Below are 18,896 nucleotides of genomic sequence, written 5' to 3'. Positions count from 1 at the left end.
CCTCTGTCGCCCAGGCTGGAGTGCAGTGGCGCAGTCTCAGCTCACTGAAGCCTCCACCTCCCTGGTTCAAGCAATTCTCCTGCCTCAGCCTCCTGAATAGCTGGAATTACAGGCGCATGCCACCAAGCCTGGCTAATTTTTTTGTACTTTTAGTAGAGACGGGGTTTCACCATGTTGGCCAGACTGGTCTCGAACTCCTGACCTCGGGCAGTCCGCCCGCCTCAGCCACCCAAAGTGCTGGGATTACAGGCGTGAGCCACCGCACCCGGCCAAGATGTCTTTTATTGTTTTTTAGACAAAGTCTTTCTCTGTCACCCAGACTGGAGTGCAGTTGTGCAATCTCAGCCCACTGCAACCTGCACCTCCTGGACTCAAGCAATTCTCATGCTTCAGCCTCCTGAGTAGTTGGGATTACAGGTATGTGCCACCATGCCCAGCTAACTTTTGTATTTTTAGTAGAGACAGGGTTTCACTGTGTTGGCCAGGCTGGTCTTGACCTTCTGGTCTCAAGTGATCCGCCCGCTTTGGGCTCCTGAAATGCTGAGATTACAGGTGTGAGCCACCATACCTGGCAGAAGATGTCTTATACACTGATGAGTGAGAATATAAAATGGTACAACTACTTTGGAAAACAGTTTGGCAGTTACTTAAAAAGTTAAACCTGGCTGAGCACAGTGGCTCACGCCTATAATCCCAGCACTTTGGGAGGCCGAGGCGGGCAGATCACGAGGTCAAGAGATCGAGATCATCCTGGCCAACATGGTGAAACCCCATCTCTACTAAAAATACAAAAATTAGCTGGACGTGGTGGTGCACGCCTGTAGTCCTAGCTACTCGGGAAGCTGAGGCAGGAGAATTGCTTGAACCAAACCCGGGAGGCGGAGGAGGTTGCAGTGAGCCGAGACTGTGCCACTACACTCCAGCCTGGCAAAAGAGAGAGACGCCGTCTCAAAAAAAAAAAGTTAAACCTACACCTATTATATGATTTAGCCATTCCACTCCAAGCCAAGGGAAATTAAAGCATATGTTCACATAAAGCTATTCAGAATTCATACAGAATGTACTGTTCTGGGTAGGTGAGAATTTTACCCATAAAATGAAAATCTTAAGTACAAAGAACTTTTTCTTTGTTGACTGTTCTTTGGTCTTTTTCACACTTCCTTCTGAAATCTTTTTGCTTCTTCCTGAACTGACACTCCTTCAGTTGAGGATCTGTTGGTAGTAGATTCTTAGTTTTTGTCTCTTAAAATGTGTTTCATTCACTTTATGAAAGATAGTTTCATGTGTTAAATACAATTCAACAATGGTCATTTTCTCTCAGCATTTTGATCCTCTGGCTTCCATTCTTTAAAATTAGGCTGTCAGCTTAGTTTTCCTTTTATGGATAATCTGACTTTTCCCTTTCATGGACTTTGAGATCTCTTTCCTTGAAATTGTTCATTTTTACTGTAGGCCAAGGTATAATTTTTCTAAGTTATTCTGTGTGAGACTCATTGTGTTCCCTGGGGAAAAAAAAAAGAGTATTGGTGTCTTTAATCTGTTCTGGATAATCCTTAACCATCATGTATTAGAATATTACCTTTGTCCTGTTCTTTCTGTATTCTCCTTCCAATTAGATATGTATTAGACCTTCATTTCATCTTCCATGTCTTTTATTTTCTCTCTCATAAATTTCATTTCTTTGCTGTATGTGCTATATTCTGGACTCTTCAGATTTACTTTCTAGTTTACTAATAATTTTTCAGCTATACTGAATATGCTGTTGAATTTTAAGTTTTAATTATTATAAAAACTATTTCATTCATTTTCAAATCTGTCTGGTTATTTTTTGATAGTTTCCTGTTTCTCACCCATACTTTCCTATAAAGTTTTAAAAAACATATTGAACTGGTCTTCTGTATCTAGTAGCCAAAGTCTTTACAGATGATTTCTGGCAGTCAGACTGCATCTGACTTTGTAGTCTTAGGTGATTATTGTTTCCTATAGTCCTCACTAATGGCATCTTTTTGCATAGTACTTTTTATTATTGTAAGCTTATATTCATTGGAATTGTATCTCCTTCAGAGAAAATCTATATTTATTTCTAACCGGAACCTGGGGGACATAACCAGCCCACTTTACACTAAATATTTGCCTTGCTTTTAAGAGCAGGTAGGTAATAAGGGAATTCATCCCCCAACTCCTCATGTGTGATCCCCCTTGTGTTTATGAATATTCAGGGGAGATTTTACCCCTTCCACCAAGAATAAACATTAAAACAGGCAAATCTTGTCTTCTTTTGTAAATGGGGTGTTTTTCCTTCTTTATGCTTTCATTGAGCATTTAGCCCCTTGGGGTTTGGCTTTGTGATGGGGTCTCTGATCCACCTCTTAATTTCCCAAGTCCTAGGATTTGCCTTCTGTTTTCTGTGCTGCTGCTTTAGGTCCCTAAGGATCCACAGCTGCCAGCCTCAGTGCTGTCTCCCTGGACTCCTCCTGTTGGTGGGTTTTGGTTTCTGAGGATTTCTGTTACTTTGCCAGTTCAGCCATTTTAAGCAATATTTCTTACACACAGGTCTCCAATTTGCGATAGTTCCACTTAACAATTGTTTGACTTTACTAAGGTGGGTAAGCAACACACATTCAGTAGAAAAATGCTATGGAAAGTAGTACGATGCAATGCTGGGCAGTGGCAGCGAGTGACAGTTCTCAGCCACATAATCACAAAGGCAGACAACCAATACTCTACCACATTGCCAGATGATTTTGCCCAAATTTTGCCCACATTTTGACAAAGTAGGCTAATGTCAGCATTCTGAGCACATTTATGGTAGTCTAGGCTAGACTATAATGTAGATTAGGTGTATTAAATGCATTTTTTACTTATGATATTTTCAACTTATTGAGTCATAATCCCATTGTAAATTGAGAAGTATCTATAAAAATATTTTTAGGTATTTTGTCCAACATGAGTAAGAAGCACTAATATCGAGGTCAGTTTTTAACCTCATCTAGGAGACAGCCATGCTCTTAGGGCTTTTTAAGGCTTATAGGACCATTACCCTTATAGAAAATGGCTTCCTGCTACTGTGATATCCAAGTTCTTGTTTCTGCTTGATAGAATTTTTCTGGTTCTTCCTTTGTGATTAAGAGGACTTAGAAATTAGATAAAGAACCTTCTTATAATTTTGTACCAAATAAAAGTAAATTGTCTCTAAGAGAGGCAGGCGAAAGGTTTTCCACTAAATACAGTACATATGCTGTGGTATGTAAACTTTGTGACATCTATTTTACATCTTTTTTTTAACTTGTTCTAGATTCATGAGATTGTTTTTTAAAAAGTCAATTGAGATATAATGAAATGTTGCTATATCAATAGTCAACATCTATTTTGACAAAAATTACTGATTTTCAAATGTGTGGGAAAACATTTTAAGGGTGTGTGTGTGTGTGTGTGTGATCACTGAATTTCATTCTACAAAAAAAAAAAAAAATCACTCATGCTTGGAGTAGGCAGTAACATAATTAGCCACTAAGAACAATCTACAATATTCTCTTATGCTTTAAATATATGAAAGTGACTTTAATAATGATTATTTGACAATGTAAGTCTTCATTTATGTTTTTATAGTTTTCCTTTTACATAAAATGTTACATTTTGTTTATGCTAAATGGTAATTTTACTCATTTTATTTTGTTAGATCCAAACCTGTTGCTTTCTCTTTAGTGTTCTATATGCAAAGCCTGTAACATAATCAAAATGTAGTTTAAGTACCTATTTGTATGTGATGTGCCAGTAGTTACAATTTCAAAGTAAGATAAACATATGTCCCCAAACATACTTCCCCAAATCCTTGCACCTGGGACAGAATGTACTCTTAACATCGACCAAAAGGGGCTTATAAATACTCTGTGGTTGTGCCTTAAAACTGAACACAACATAGGCACATCCACTAACATTATTTATAAAAGTATCAAAAACATAGTGGATCATATTTTGGAGGTTAACAGTCACTGTTAACATGGTAGACTGTCAAGTGGTAGAAGATTTTCCTTATTTAGCATGATAAAATTTACAAACTTTTGTTCAGAAGATGAAATTTTAGAAGACTTTTGAAGGAAGTTGTAATAATGTGTCCTTAATGAAACTCTGAGAGAAGAATGTTTTCAAGTGTCAGGGAGAAATGTATAAGTTTCAAAGGGGAACCATAAGTAGGTAAATGGAATCAAGAAAGTTGGGATAGGATTAACATGTATGAGGAGGGCAGCAATTAGGGAGAAGATATATTGAGAGATGTTATAAAACATTTTTATTTTGTCTCAATGGGGAACCAGTTCAGATTTACTGGAGAGGCATAGTGTTCTACTGATTTGGGTGGTCACAGAGGGTGGAGTGAGCAGTCATACAGAGCAGATTGCAGGGAACATAGTGCAGGGGAAGACAGGAGAAGATGGTAGGAGTTAGCATCCCTTGGCCTCTTTCTGATGGGCACACCATCACTGGAATATTAACATTAACAAAACTAAAACATTATCAGGCAGCATTATGGTATAGTAGAAAGAATATGCTTGAGTTCTAACCTTTCCTCAGGCCCCTTGCTGTGTGGCCTTGGGTTGAGTACTTAACCTCTCTGAGTTTCCCATTTCTAAAATGAAGATAGCGTGTACCTGAGGTGTTTTGAGAGTTAAATGAGTTAAAATGCTTTAGAACGGCCTGGCATGGTGGCTCATGCCTGTAATCCCAGCACTTTGGGAGGCCGAGGCAGCCAGATCATGAGGTCAGGAGATTGAGACCATCCTGGCTACAGTGAAACCCCATCTCTACGAAAACAAAGTACAAAAAATTAGCCGGGTGTGGTGGTGGGTGCCTGTAGTACCAGCTACTCAGGAGGCTGAGGTAGGAGAATGGCATGAACCCAGGAGGCGGAGCTTGCAGTGAGCTGAAATCACGCCACTGCACTCCAGCCTAGGCGACAGAACGAGACTCCATCTCAAAAAAAAAAAAAAAAAAGAAAAGAAAAAAAAGCTTTAGAACAATGCCTGATGCATACATGTTTTAGACGTTCTATTAATATCAAATCGAAACTATGGAGTATAGCATTGTCCTGCTTCTGGAATCATATCTTAGATTAAAAATCTGAGTTACTAGATTAAAAGCTCTCCATCAATTGACATTAATTTACCTAACTGCTACAATAACAATTAGCTTTTCAGCATTACATGCATTTGTAGCTTAAGGCATTCCTCAGTCCAGATGCTCCTTTAGGAGTGAAAAAACTTCAAGTGGGTGCATCACTATAGGAAATTAAAAGAAGAAAGGAGAAAGGAAGAAGATATGGATGTTGTTCTCAAAAAAATATCTACTGGGAAGAAAAAAAATGCCTGGCACATAGTAGGGGCTTAATTAACACTGGTTGACTGAATGATGAATAAGTAGGACTAGTATATCCACATATATAAATTTTTATAAATTTAACCAATCCTTTATGTATAGTATACATGTATTAATGAAACTTTCAGTAATATTTGGATGGATACTGTTCTGAATTATTAGGGTTTAAAAGTCCCCCAAAAAACATGAGATTGATACAGAATTGATGTTTCTTCCCCAAATGATATATTGGAACTACCTTTTTTTCTGATTCAACATAGCTTAGTTATCTGTGACAACTGAAGATAAAGGAGAAGGATGAGGCTGGGTATGGTGGCTCATGCCTATAATCCCAGTAGGAGGCCAAGGCGGGCAGATCACTTGAGGTCAGGAGTTCGAGACCAGCCTGGCCAACATAGTGAAAACCCCCATCTCTACTAAAAATACAAAAAAAATTTAGCCAGGCTAGGTGGCAGGCATCCGTAATCTCAGCTAATTGGGAGGCTGAGGCACGAGAATTGCTTGAATCCGGGAGGCGGAGATTGCAGTAAACTGAGATTGTGCCATTGCACTCCAGTCTGGGTGCCAGAGCAAAAACCATCTCAAAAAAAAAAAAAAAGAGAAGGACGAGGCAAGATATGACTGATAAATAAAACCTAGAGCTAGTCTCTAAACTTTTCCCCTACTCTAGGGGTGTATGGAAAACAATGAAATATTGGGGGAAATATACATCTATACACTTTTTTTACAGCATCCTACAATGTTATTAGCAAACCTCCTTTGCTTTAAAGTACATGGTGGGCTGGGCAAAGTGGCTCACACCTGTAATCCCAACACTTTTGGAGGCTGAGGCGGGAGTTCACTTGAGTCCATATAGCCTGGGCAACATAACAAGACCCATCTGTACAAAAATGTTAAAATATTAAGATAGTCATGGTGGCATGCCTGTAGTCCTACCTACTCAGGAGGCTGAGGTGGGAGAACCACTTGAGCCTAAGAGTTCGAGGCTGCTGTGAGCCATGATCACCCCATTACTGCCTGGGTAACAGAGCAAAACCCTATCTCTAAAAGATAAAATAAAAGTGTCTCCTAAAATGGTGGTTGAAGGAGATTATTAATGATAATGACAAAGCAAACTGTTCTACTTTAATTCCTTTTTTAGGGAACTAAAACCATCAAATGGTTTAAGTAGTATTTGAAGAGAAAAGAAATGTTGTTCATGAAGATAGTCACAGAAAATATTGGAAACTGCTTTAGAATATAAATTTGGCAAACTGAAGCAAAATGAAGAAAACTGTTAACTATTGTTTCACAACGTTTTTGTGTCTATATTGCAGGTAATGCTTTGTCAGTTTGAGCAAATCTGAGGTCTGTGGTAAATATAACAGTGATGAAATCTGTAACTCTTGAAAATCCCTTCTAAATCCTCTGAAAACCTTCTCTCCAAGAAGAAGGATATGTATTGAGTGATAGAAATAAAGAGGAAAAAATTGTATAGAATTGCACTGTCAATTTGTTCAGTTTGCTTGATCCTGCGTTTGTTCTGAAAGTTGTATTTGTGGTATGGTTGTTTTTACTAGTATTTTATATTTTTGGATTTGGGCTGTAGCATTTCATCATCAGTGTTTCTCCCCCTGTGTTTTTTAGAAATTGGATGCTAGAGAATTTAAAAAGAGAATAATAATTTTTAATAGATATTTCTACCTTTATTTTCTACCCCCAGCAAGAAAGAATATTTCCCACAAAATTCTGTTGTGTTTTTTTTTTCCTACTAAAAATACCTTATTATTTTAATGGTAACTTGATGTATACGGTATTTGGCATAATAAAGATGAAACAAATAATCACTACAATACTAAAATCTAATCTGTTTGCCAAGGGTTGGTGAGAAGATTTTATCAGTTACTTTTAACCTAGGACAATATATCCTGTTTTATAATTTGTTGTTTTCTCTTGTGACACTATATAATTTAAAAAAAAAAAAAAAAAAGAGAAGCTTAGGCCTCATTGGTATCTGGAGCAGTTGAGTCCTTACCTGTTTGTCTGCTTTGTGATTGGCTAAAAGCTGTTGCTAAGCTTGTGTTTTTGTTCTTAGGGAAAGTTAAAAGTTGAGTGTGACCTATTTGAACTGCATCCTGCTGCTTTTGACTCTGCTTTGCTCTTTCCCCTGATCCACATACTTTTTTCTGGCATCTTTTGAGTTTAGATTTTTAAAAACCCACTTATGTATAAATTTAGTGTGCAATATTTGAAGATTGTAACATTTTAATATGTATTTGTGATCTACAAACTACTGTAGTTTAATTTTTAAAATCTAATTGAATACTAGAAAGTTGAATTTATTGACATAAAGCAAGTTCTAATTGTAGAAAGCAAATGCATTTTAAAACCTGCCTATTATAAATACTAAAAACTATCTGGATATCAATAATATCTTTGTTAATAAGAACAAATCCAAACTATTTCACTTAATTTTTTTCAATTGAAATGTAATATGAAAATAGTTATTAGGTCAAATTTTTATGATTTAGGATAAAGACTGTTGCTCATACTGGCATGTATGTTACTAAAGGATAAGAGTGATTTTATTTATGTTTTCTTGAAGAAGGCTGAAAAGATTGATAATGCTTTCGGTTATAGACCAGACTCAGGACAGGCTAAATGAAAGTTATATTGTGAAAGTGAGTTTGGTCTGTAATTCAGTAGACAAACATGAACTGTTGTAGTTCCAACAGCTTTTTCTCTTTAAGGCTCTATTTGGCATTGATGAGAATAAGACTTTGAACTAGATTCCCCCAAGCACTCTGCTGGAACCGGTAGAAATGATTGGAGCATTCTCTGAACCTTAAAGCCTGACCCAAGTCTTGGGTGAGTGATGTAGAGAGCCACAGACTAGCTTGGATCCTCCAAACCTAATGTGAGTTCCAGGATACAGATCATGAGAGGGTGTGTGTGTGTGTGTGTGTGTGTGTGTGTAAAAAATGTGTTTTAATTTCTTTGTCAGTTTAGTCTTTAATAAAACAATATTATCAGAATTCTGATGTATATAGTATCTAAAACTGTAAAAGTGTTTTATCAATAAATTATTTAAATTCAAATTAATTATCAAATCAATTAGTGAAAACACGGGGGCTATTTTATATTTTCAGAAAATTTGAAATTAAGGGGTTATGAATGATGGTTGCAATATTTATATATTTTCTTGTATGCATAATATCAAGAAAATCTAGATTCACACAGGTAAGTGCTTTTCTGGGTTTTTGAAAATATCTTTATACTTTCATTTTTTATTGTGCTCTATATGTTCAGAGAAACTTCTCTAGTAATGAACTATAGAAGTCATCCCTGAAATTATAGACTTAGATAAATGGTTTTGAGTGAAAACTTTTTAAATAGTTCACCTTGCATTCTCAAGATACTCTGTAGTTAAACTGATCCAGAAGCTTGAACAAAAAAGTGAAAAGAATGGTTGATTTCAAACAACTACTTGCATTCTTTATTATAAATATAAAAGTTAAAACAATAAGCACCAAAATGTACAATATCCACTAAAACTAAGGAATCATGATGGGATGTGCAATCTATTCCTTCGACCTTACAAAATGGACAGTTACACCCTTTCAGGAGCATGTACCAAGCAAATGTGCCTGAGCTTCTCCTGGCATCTTTAAAGCCAAATACCCACTTGCGGTAGCAGTTCACTCACTACTGTAGTTTTACTTGAGCTGATGTATACAGGCATGAGTATTTTAAAAGACTGGAACACATAAACTATACCCCTCCTAATCACTGACACATTTATACATGTATGAGAATGTTCAAATGTGCTCACACAGATGGTGGGAGAGAAATTATTTAATAACTGAATTACTAGTGGCAACAAATTGTTGTGGCAGTCTTCCAATGAATTTAATGTTGATATACATTTGTAGGTTACTTTGAAAAAGAAAGTTCAAATCTAATATTTTATAATATCTCTAAAGTATGTGTAAGGAATGGATTTTAAGAAATATAATTTGAAAACTGGTAATATACAAGAAAGTCCAGAGCAGGAAGGGGCCAGGTTCTAGTTAGCTGGAAGCATGTAACTGTATAAAATCAGGAATTATATTTTTGCTATTTCTTCTTATTATTTTTTTCTATAGAAAGAGACAGGGTTCTCGCTATGTTGCCCAGGCTAGTCTCAAACTCCTGGCCTCAAATGATCCTCCCACCTCAGCCTCCCAAAGTGCTGAGATTACAGGCATTGAGCCACTGTGCCTAGCCAGGAATTATATTAAAAGATTAGAACTTTAGAGTTGAAATAAAGTTTGAGAGATCATTAAGTTCAGTTGCTCTTCATTTTAAATTTAAAGGGATTACAACTATAGAGAGGTTTTCAGGCTTTTTTTTTTCTTTGCAAAGATAATAAACTAGATGACCCTCCATTTAATGCTTCCTAACAGAATCCCAAGCTATCTACTAATCTGTATGATTTATGTAAGTGGTTAAGTCTAACCTTAAATCCCAATCTCAAATTAAGAGATTTCTGCTTGTTCATATGATTTAAGAAATGCATATATTTGGGCCGGGCACGGTGGCTCACACCTGTAATCCCAGCACTTTGGGAGGCCAAGGCGGGCAGATCACGAGGTCAGGAGATTGAGACCATCCTGGCTAACACGGTGAAACCCCATCTCTACTAAAAGTACAAAAAATTAGTGAGGTGTGGTGGCAAGCGCCTGTAGTCCCAGCTGCTCAGGAGGCTGAGGCAGGAATGGTGTGAACCCAGGAGGCGGAGCTTGCAGTGAACCAAGATCGTGCCACTGCACTCCAGCCTGGGCGACAGAGCTAGACTCCATCTCAAAAAAATAAATAAATAAAACAAAAATTTAAAAAAAAAGAAAAAAGAAATGCATATCTTTGACATTTAGTAAATATTTACAAATAATGAATGAATGCTAAATGGTTACATAGTATCAAGTTTTCTATTAATTGGTAAAGTAATAGTATTATTTTACCAATGTAAACTTATACGAACATATATTTTAAAAATTAGACTCATAACAAATTAAGAATGTTACGTTCTCCAATTTGTATCATCTGAAAAAAATACTATTTTAGTATTTCTGAGTTATTTGCCAGAAAATAAAAACGCAAAAATTAAGAAGATCATATTCTCTATTACTATAAGCAAAATGATCTTGAATTCCATTCAAATCTGAATTCCTGTAAAAAACATACATTTTTAAGTGGTATTGTATCTTTTATTTTTTGAGAGTATGTTTTAGCAAAACAGAAAGCTAGAATGGATAAGCAAATATAAACATTTTTATTTGATGAACTATTCCCCTAAATGTATCTATGCCCTTTGGGTAAAGGGGAAAATGGCCCACAGAGTGAGAATTTGGGAGAGCAGAAGAACAGACAGGAAAGTTCAGTGAACAGCATTTTATTTTTAAAATACATAACAACCTCCTAGTAGTCTCCAGATGTGGACTTGTACTTGTGCTCAGGTTAAGAATCTACAACTTGATACCCTCTTGGAAAGCAAGAGACCTCCGAAGGAGGCAGAAAAAGAAGGTGGTTTAAAGGATTATAGGACCTACAACTAAAGATCATCAAAAAGGAACTGAGTAGGAGTTATTCACACTGTGCAAGAAAAGCACACATTGCAGAATTCTATTCACCATTTGGTAGTAAAAATCATAGGGTAGGGAGGCATGGATAGGGAAGGCAGGATAGCTGTTATAAACAAAAAACAACTGGATTTTAAAACTTTAGAATATTGTCATTTGTTTCTTTGAATAAAAATTATCTTTAGTATAAACAAAGCATTTAAAATTCAGTCATGATTAAGCTAATGACTCATTAATATGCATTTAGCCCAAACATTTTGACCACGGGTAAAAATCCTATGGTTAAATGGCATTAGTTCAGTTCCATCAAGTCTGTGGGTTCAGGATAAGTTAAATATATTAGGTTTGGTTTTAATCTATTTTGAATGGATAATTTTTAGTATTATGCCTGGCTAATTCCTTGTATTTAAAATTACAGGTTACATACTAAACCAGTTCTTGGCCTGTGCCCACAAATAGAAGCACTATGATCATTTAATGTGTTCACATTGTTTAGGTACAGATGAAATCCAGCCCCTCAGAAACTGTTAGAAAAATTATACGACGCAGAGTATATTCAGTCTGAGAAATATTTTCTACTTGCATATATTTAGTATCTTTTGTTGCCTTTTTTTGAGTTGGTATATTTCCTTCTCCTTCTTTAAAACCTTCAGTAGCACCTAGTAACATATAGCTTAAAGTCCTAACTGTCCATTTCCCCCTCACATTCACCTTTTTCATAGACCTCATAGTATTCTAAATTAAACCCATTCCTTCTTACTTAACTCAGTGATGATGCTGAAAAGTAGCCTCTAAACATTGTAATATGTCTGCATGAATTCTCCCACTTAATTTTTATATTTCAACAGACACTTTATTTTCTATCACTTCACCTTGGATAGACCTAAGGATTATTTAAAGCCAAACTTGGTTACAAAATGTTCCATAATCTTGTCAAACAATGGTATCTTGTCAGACACAGGAAGTGTCTGACTTGTAAGTACATGCCTGACTTAACAAGTGATCCATAGATGCCTCTGTCAGACCCTGTATAGCTGCTTACCTGGTAGTGCAGGAGAGCAGTCACAGAAATATCAAAGAAAAATCAAAGGAGCTTGGATATCATATGATTTAAGAAATGCATATATTTGGGCCAGGCACGGTGGCTCACACCTGTAATCCCAAGGAGTTCCAAGGAGATATCTGTGAGTTCCAAGGAGAAGTGGAGAGATTCTGAAAGACAGTGCTTAGCAGAGCCGAACCCAGTAAAAGCTGATTCCCTCACAGAGCCAGCCTGCCTGCCTATAAACAGGCAGGTTTTGTGGCCCCTAAGCCTCAAAAATGTTTACCTGAAGAGTGAACTTGAAATTCATTATTAGGCTTTCAATTAAGCTTAAATAATTGTTTTAATGGAAACATCTCCTCAAAGTTCATTCATTCGATACATAATTTTTGAGGGTCTCCTCAAAAATTTGAGGGTCTCCTAGTGTGCAGGGCACCAGGACGCTGGAAATACAGCAGTAAACAAAAAAGACAAACATTCTGATTTTATGGAGCTTACATCCTATTGAGACAAACTAAATAAATAAATGGGAGATACCAGTAACTTACAAAATTAGTGTGATTAGTTTGAGAAGCCTGCTTTCTTCCTAAAACCTACCACTTTTTGAGAAATGGGGGTCATGTGAGGAACATGTAGGAGGTTGGGTAGATTCAGATGAGATATGTAGTGAAGAGGCTTTGGGTAGCACGAGGCCACCAAAGGCCCAGAAAGAGACAGAGAGGAGTGACAGAGAGAAATATGGAGGATAGAAGCTCTCAAAACCCAAGATCACCCATTCCATGATTTCTTAAAAAAAAAAAAAGAAAAAAGAAAAAAAAAAAAACTCACCCTGAGTAAAAGTAAGGGAGATAAATTTTTCTTTCCTCCTACCCTCTTTTCTTGCCTCCAGAATCAAGAACTTAGGTGAATACACAGTTATCAAAATTTTAAATATATATTCAGTAAAAGCAGCAACCTCATATAGTGACTGCTGCTTTGGATTCTGACAGACCTGAGTTCCAATTCCAGGCTGAATTTTACAAGTTTTGTAACTGGTCAAGTTGCCCATACTTTTAGTTTCTATGTCACAAATTTGTAAAATAAAAATAATTACATCTGCTTTATACATGTAAAGGGTTAAGTGTCTGATACACAGGAGTTAACAAATTAGTGGTCTTATTATTACCAGCCTAGAACACCTGACCATTATTTAACACATTGTTTCTTTAGGGGTAAAAGCAACTTTTTAATTTAAAAGCACTGACACTTCTTGGAATAATAACTATTTACAAATATTGGTGATGCCTCATATTTCTAAATAGCTATGTAGAAAGTTAAAACACTGTGCATTTCTAAAAGAAGAAACCCTAAATGAGAGGAAAATACCAAAGACTTGTCAACATTCTTGCTCCTTTAAAGTGATATAATTCTAAAAATTGAAGAACTGAAAAAAAAAAAAAAAGTATAGAGCAAATAAGAAGATCAGTTTAAAGTTCAGTGCTAAAAGGATCTTAATGTACCCAAAACATGATGTTGAAAAGGGAAAAAGTGCTTAGCAGACAAGCTATGTAGATAAAAACAGGAAGATATGAGCTGGAGGAGAAAAATCTAGACAAAATTAGTAAGCAGAAGTAGTCTTATAAACCAGCATTTGTTCTAAATGAAGCGTTTTAAATGACAATAGGGGATTTTTCAAGAATGCTTAAACCACATAAATCTAACAACTCCCACTCCCACTCTTAAAGGAGTTCTTTGGTTTAATGGCTAAAACCATCACTCTATGTTTTCTAACCAATTACTGCATTAAGTATAATTCTGATTCCAATGAGGAGATGTGCAAATCTATAGTACAGGGTTTAACATGTGGTCCAGAAAAGTATGATTATGCCTTTTAGCCTAATTACTGCTTTTTCTACTAAAATATATCTATTCCTTGTCATGAATTGATTATAGTTTCTAAAGACCTAATGAGTTCAGGGAAGCCACTTGATCGGGAAAGCAGATGATTTGAGATTTATCTCCTAAATTTCAAAAACAAGAGTTTGAGGCATGATTGCCTCCCTCAAGGAACTTACTACCATACTGGAGAGACAAAATCCACTGTCATCTTCTACACTTCTCTCCCTTCCCATTGTTCCGAAGACTGCCCTCTTGCCTTGCCAAGATTGCCTCAGCAGCCTTTCTAACTAACTCATCTCCTTGCCCCCAGTTTTGCCCCTTCCAATATATTTTTCTAAACCTTAGCTGACATGCAAATCTGATGTCACTCTACAGTTTAGAACTTTTAGTAACTCCACAGTACCCTTAAGAATGAAATCCGTATTCTTTAATGAAGCTTAACAATCTCTCGTTAGTGTTTATCTTTTTTTTTTTTTTTTTTTTTTTTCCTTTCCTGTTGCCAGGCTGGAGTGCAATGGTGCAATCTCGGCTCATCACAACCTCTGCCTCCCAGGTTCAAGCAATTCTCCTGCCCCAGCCTCCCGAGTAGCTGGGACTACAGGAGCGTGCCACCACGCCCAGCTAATTTTTTTGTATTTTTAGTAGAGACGGGGTTTCATCATGTTGGCCAGGATAGTTTCGATCTCCTGACCTTGTGATCAAGGGAGGCCCGCCTTGGCCTCCCAAAGTGCTGGAATTACAGGCGTAGGCCACCAGGCCCGGCCTACTGTTTATCTTTTACCTAAACTCCTTCTGTTAACTCTCCTTACCCTCTTTTCCAGACCCATTGAGCTTCCTGTATTCTGCTTCCCTAATGGATCACTCTCTCCTTTTTCTGGGCCTCTGCATATGCTAGATCTTTTACTTAGAACTTTGTGTCTATTCTCCCAAACTCTTCCCCAAATTTTCTTTCCAAGGGCTCCCTACTAATACTCTTCAGCTGTAGCTCAGGTTATCTTTCAGGAAGCCTATCTTGAACCACCATTCCAAGTGCAGACTCCCTAATGTTTCATAGTTCTCTGTTAAAATCAAGTCATTTTACACTACTCTGCTTTTACACAGATTATCAGCTTGCTCTTGAGAAAAATAAGGTTGAGTGCATTACTGCTAAGGACAGATGTAGAGGCCATGAACCTCACTTTGATACAGTGCAGTAAGTTGACCAAAATCTTTTTAAAAGAAAGGAAATATTTCAGAATTACTATTACTTCTTGGATTAAATGTCAAGATTCTTCCTAAAAGAAATATCAAAATGAAGTGTTTAAATAGCAGACTTTGTAAGGTAGCTCTGGCCTATACTGACAACCTGTGGTAAATATCAAAAACACAGCCCTTTGTAATCACTGTTCTGTGTTCAGGATGTTCATCTTTTCAGCAGATGTTTATTGCATTCCTGTATGTGCTCAGCCCTAGAGGTTGAGAGGAGAAGCACCTTCAGGACATCTGGCCTACCTTCGAAATCCTTAGAAAATACTTTTTATTGAGTGGTTTAAAACAAAACATTTCAAAAGTTAAATCTGCACAATGATAGTTGCTGGTTAATTAATATATTTGTTGGACTGGGTATGGTGGCTCACACCTGTAATCCCAGCACTTTGGGAGGCAAAAGCAGGAAAATTGCTTGAGTCCAGGAATTTGAGACCAGCCTGGACAACATAATGAGACCCTATCTCTACAAAAAATTTAAAAAGTAGCCGGGTGTGGTGGCCTCTGTCTGTAGTGCCAGCTACTCAGGAGGCAAGTGGGAGGATCACTTGAGCCCTGGAAGTCAAGGCTGCAGGGAACGTGAACCAGGATAATGCCACTGCACTCATCCTGGCTGACAGAGCGAGACTCTGTCTCGAAAAAAAATTTTAAAAATGCATTTGTTGGAACTCTTGGTTACTGTAAATTTATTTGGAGGCAACCTTTTTATGTTGGAGAATAGAGTGACTAATTCACTCTAGTGCTCTACAGCAGAGAACAAGAAATTAGTACTCTTTGAGGAATTTAGGTCAGTCTTTATAGAGACCATAAAGGAATCCTGACGTTTAATGGCTTGAAGGTTCTCCATAAACCACTAAATTAGAATATTAAATTAAAATTATTTTTTTCTTTTTAGTTTCAACAAATAATTTGAAACTATCTGGGGGAAAAAGGAATCCTAATTGGAGCTTCCTATACAATTTCAGTATATCTGAAATATTTCTTCAATAAATATTTATCAAGCACTAAGTATCAGACTACTGTATGTATGCAGTTTGCAGTTTTCACTTGCATTTACTTATTTTAAGCCACTTTTGATTTACCTGAATGCATGCTTTTCCCTTGCCTCTCATTAGAAAATGGAAAGATAAGCATTCCTCATTTTACAAATGTCATAACTAAGATTATGCCCTACTAGACAACTAAAACTGTGATTCCTTCAGAAATAAAATCATACCTCAATTCTTCTAGAACCAGAGTCATCATTTTTCACATACTTCTACCTAACTAGCTTTTGTAGCTCACAATCCCATACATCAAGTGCGTTTATGTTTCCAAGTCATTCATTTACAACCCATTTATTTCTCAGCGTATGTCATATTGCTGCAAATTGGATGATGTACTCGGTTGGTTTTGTTTTTGTATTTGCTTACAGCTGAGTGGGCATTTGATCATACTGTTTATTTTTGTGGCTGTGCTCAGTGGATGAGAGTTTGGAAGCCTCTGTAGCTTTTTCTTCTATATCGACATTAACTCAACATTGCTTCTTTTGATCGGTAAAAAATATTTTGGGTGCTTTAGCTATATTTTAAAAGCAGTATAGAGAACATGTATCATTTATCTTATTAGGAGATAAATAAAAAGTAACCATTTTGACATGCCACTTTAAACATGATAGTTGAAGAGCTAAACGAGTAACTTAGTCTTCACTGAGACACTGTAGCGTCACTTCTAAGACTGAAACTTATTTTCATTTATGAGTCCTGTTCTGTGGCCATCACTACTGCTATGAATTCCACTTGTTTCCTTGTCAGAATGTTCCAACATTTTTTGTTTTTTAACCTGAGCACTTAAGCTTTGAAAACAGCATAAACATGCAAAAAGAGATCTAATTTAGGAATTTATTTATTTTAAAGAGAGAGAATAGAGTTATGTAAAGAAATAGTACTGACATAGGACTGTGGGGATCTGGATTCTGGGCCCAACAATGTTGTTTTTCTCCTTTGTAACCTGTATTTTCCCAAGTTCCTCATCCGATTTCAGAGATTGAAATTCTGTCTTTATAACCCAGGGAGGGCACTTATGAAGGAATACTAGAAATTTTAAAGGCTTCGAATATACTTGAGAGGAAAAAGACAATTCAAAGATAGGCTGCCAAGGTTTATTATCTCTGTAGGGGAGTGATATTTATAGCTTTTACGTAGCTTACCAAAATGAATTTTGCATTGATTATAAGCCAAGGTCCCGTACATGTTGCTGCATTCTGCCGCCCATTTAGCGTCGTTTGGACATAATGGGAAAGGAAGAAGGGAAATTTCAATAGTTTGTCGAATTTACAGAGAACTTCATTACTCCTGGTGCTGTCAGGGTCAGTCTCGAGGTTGGCTGCTGTTTGACTCTAGGTAAATGGCCGAGCGGGGGTGTAGCGGGCAGATTCCCCTGTCCCTGAAGCCCGAAGACTCGTGCTGCACCTTCCTGACAGTGCACGCTCACGTCGCTGCCTTCCAGAGCCCATTCCGTACCTGAGAATTAGCAGTTGGTGGGGGACCTGGGACCCAGAGGTGATTTTCACCTCTTCGCCTCAGACGGCCGGCTCCTCACCTCCGCGCCGGGGGGCGGGGCTTTTGCGGAGTCGTGGGCCCGCATTGGCTTGCGTGGCCGCCAGGGTGGTGAAGTGACGGGCGCGGGGCGGGGCCGCGCGGCTTGTTTGTCGGCGCCGCCCCGCCCCCCGCCGTCCGTGCTGACTGAGGCGCTGCAGCCCAGAACCGCGGCCGGCTTCCCAGCGCTCGCCGCCTCCGTGCGTCCGCAGCCGTCCCCACGCCGACATGCGCCTGGCCACCGCCGCGAACGAGGCGTACACGGCCCCGCTGGCGGTCTCGGAGCTGCTGGGCTGCAAGCAGTGCGGCGGGGGCCGCGACCACGACGAGGTACCTGGGCGACGGGCTGAGCGGGCGGCTGGGTACCTGGGCGGGTGAGCACCCGGCCGAACTGCCCTGTGCAACACGGAGGTCACGTCACCTCCTCACAGTCGCTGCCGGTCAGCATCCGAAAACGCTCCCCAGGTAGGGCGGGCGGGCGCCCGGGGAGCAGCGTCCCGGCCCTCCCGCGCCCTTCGGGGAAGGGGTTGCCTGCGGTGGGTGGGAGACCGGCGCACCGTGAGTCGTCCCTGGGCAAGAAGATGCTAAGCTGGGAGAGACTGCGACCCCGGTCATGTAAATGAAAGTCTCCAAAACGTAAATAATAATGTCGTCTGGACAAGTCTCCACAAGTCAGAAACCCAACAGACCTCAGTCTGAGGGTGAGACAGCCTGTGGATATGGCCCCTCGATGTCTTGTCAAAACACATTATTTAGCCACCTTCACCCCCTTTGCCTCCTACTTAACACACACACACACACACACACACACACACACACACACAGAAAAAAAACACATTTGACTCAGGGAAGAGCTGATGTTGCCTGGAATAAGTGTGTCCTGCAAGCTCTATGACGTTATGCACAGGGTATACTCTTGCGTATTAAGCCATCCCTTTTCTGAATTGGCCTTCAGAAAGAGGTACTTAATTGTAACATTTTGTGTTTTTTCTAAGTGGTTGCAAATAGGAAACCATTTGAAAGTTACTAATGTAACCTTAGGTAAAACTCGAACCTTAAATTTGAATTGAAATCAGATGCTGTGAGAGTATTGCCTTAGTTCAAGAAATCTAAATGTGAATTCTTCTCTCTGCAGCTTTGCCCACTAAAATGACGTGGTTTCGTAATTTCTTTAATGGAGTCTAATAT

At 38.2% G+C, this 18,896-nt stretch overlaps 1 protein-coding gene across 3 annotated transcripts in view; it reads left to right on the top strand.

Annotated features, from left to right (window-relative positions):
• The window catches only part of SESN1 (sestrin 1), a 107,729-nt gene that overhangs the window by 66,740 nt on the left and 22,093 nt on the right, over positions 1 to 18,896 (top strand). The window contains exon 2 of one of the 3 annotated variants that reach the window (XM_045391684.3): positions 8,100 to 8,266. The exons of 1 other annotated variant lie outside the window; for it this stretch is intronic. Coding sequence is in view for 1 of the 2 variants with exons in the window: in XM_015448375.3 (XP_015303861.2) it covers positions 17,937 to 18,038 (102 nt within the window). In the remaining variant the exon portion in view is untranslated. Of the gene's footprint in view, positions 1 to 8,099; positions 8,267 to 17,844; positions 18,039 to 18,896 lie in introns of those variants that run through there. One more of the 3 variants, XM_015448375.3, reaches the window with a different exon arrangement.

The sequence above is a fragment of the Macaca fascicularis genome, chromosome 4 (genome assembly GCF_037993035.2).
Source record: "Macaca fascicularis isolate 582-1 chromosome 4, T2T-MFA8v1.1".
In the NCBI taxonomy this organism is placed as follows: domain Eukaryota; kingdom Metazoa; phylum Chordata; class Mammalia; order Primates; family Cercopithecidae; genus Macaca; species Macaca fascicularis.
The sequence above is the reverse complement of the archived record's forward strand: the minus strand, read 5'-3'. Positions and strand labels throughout refer to the sequence as shown.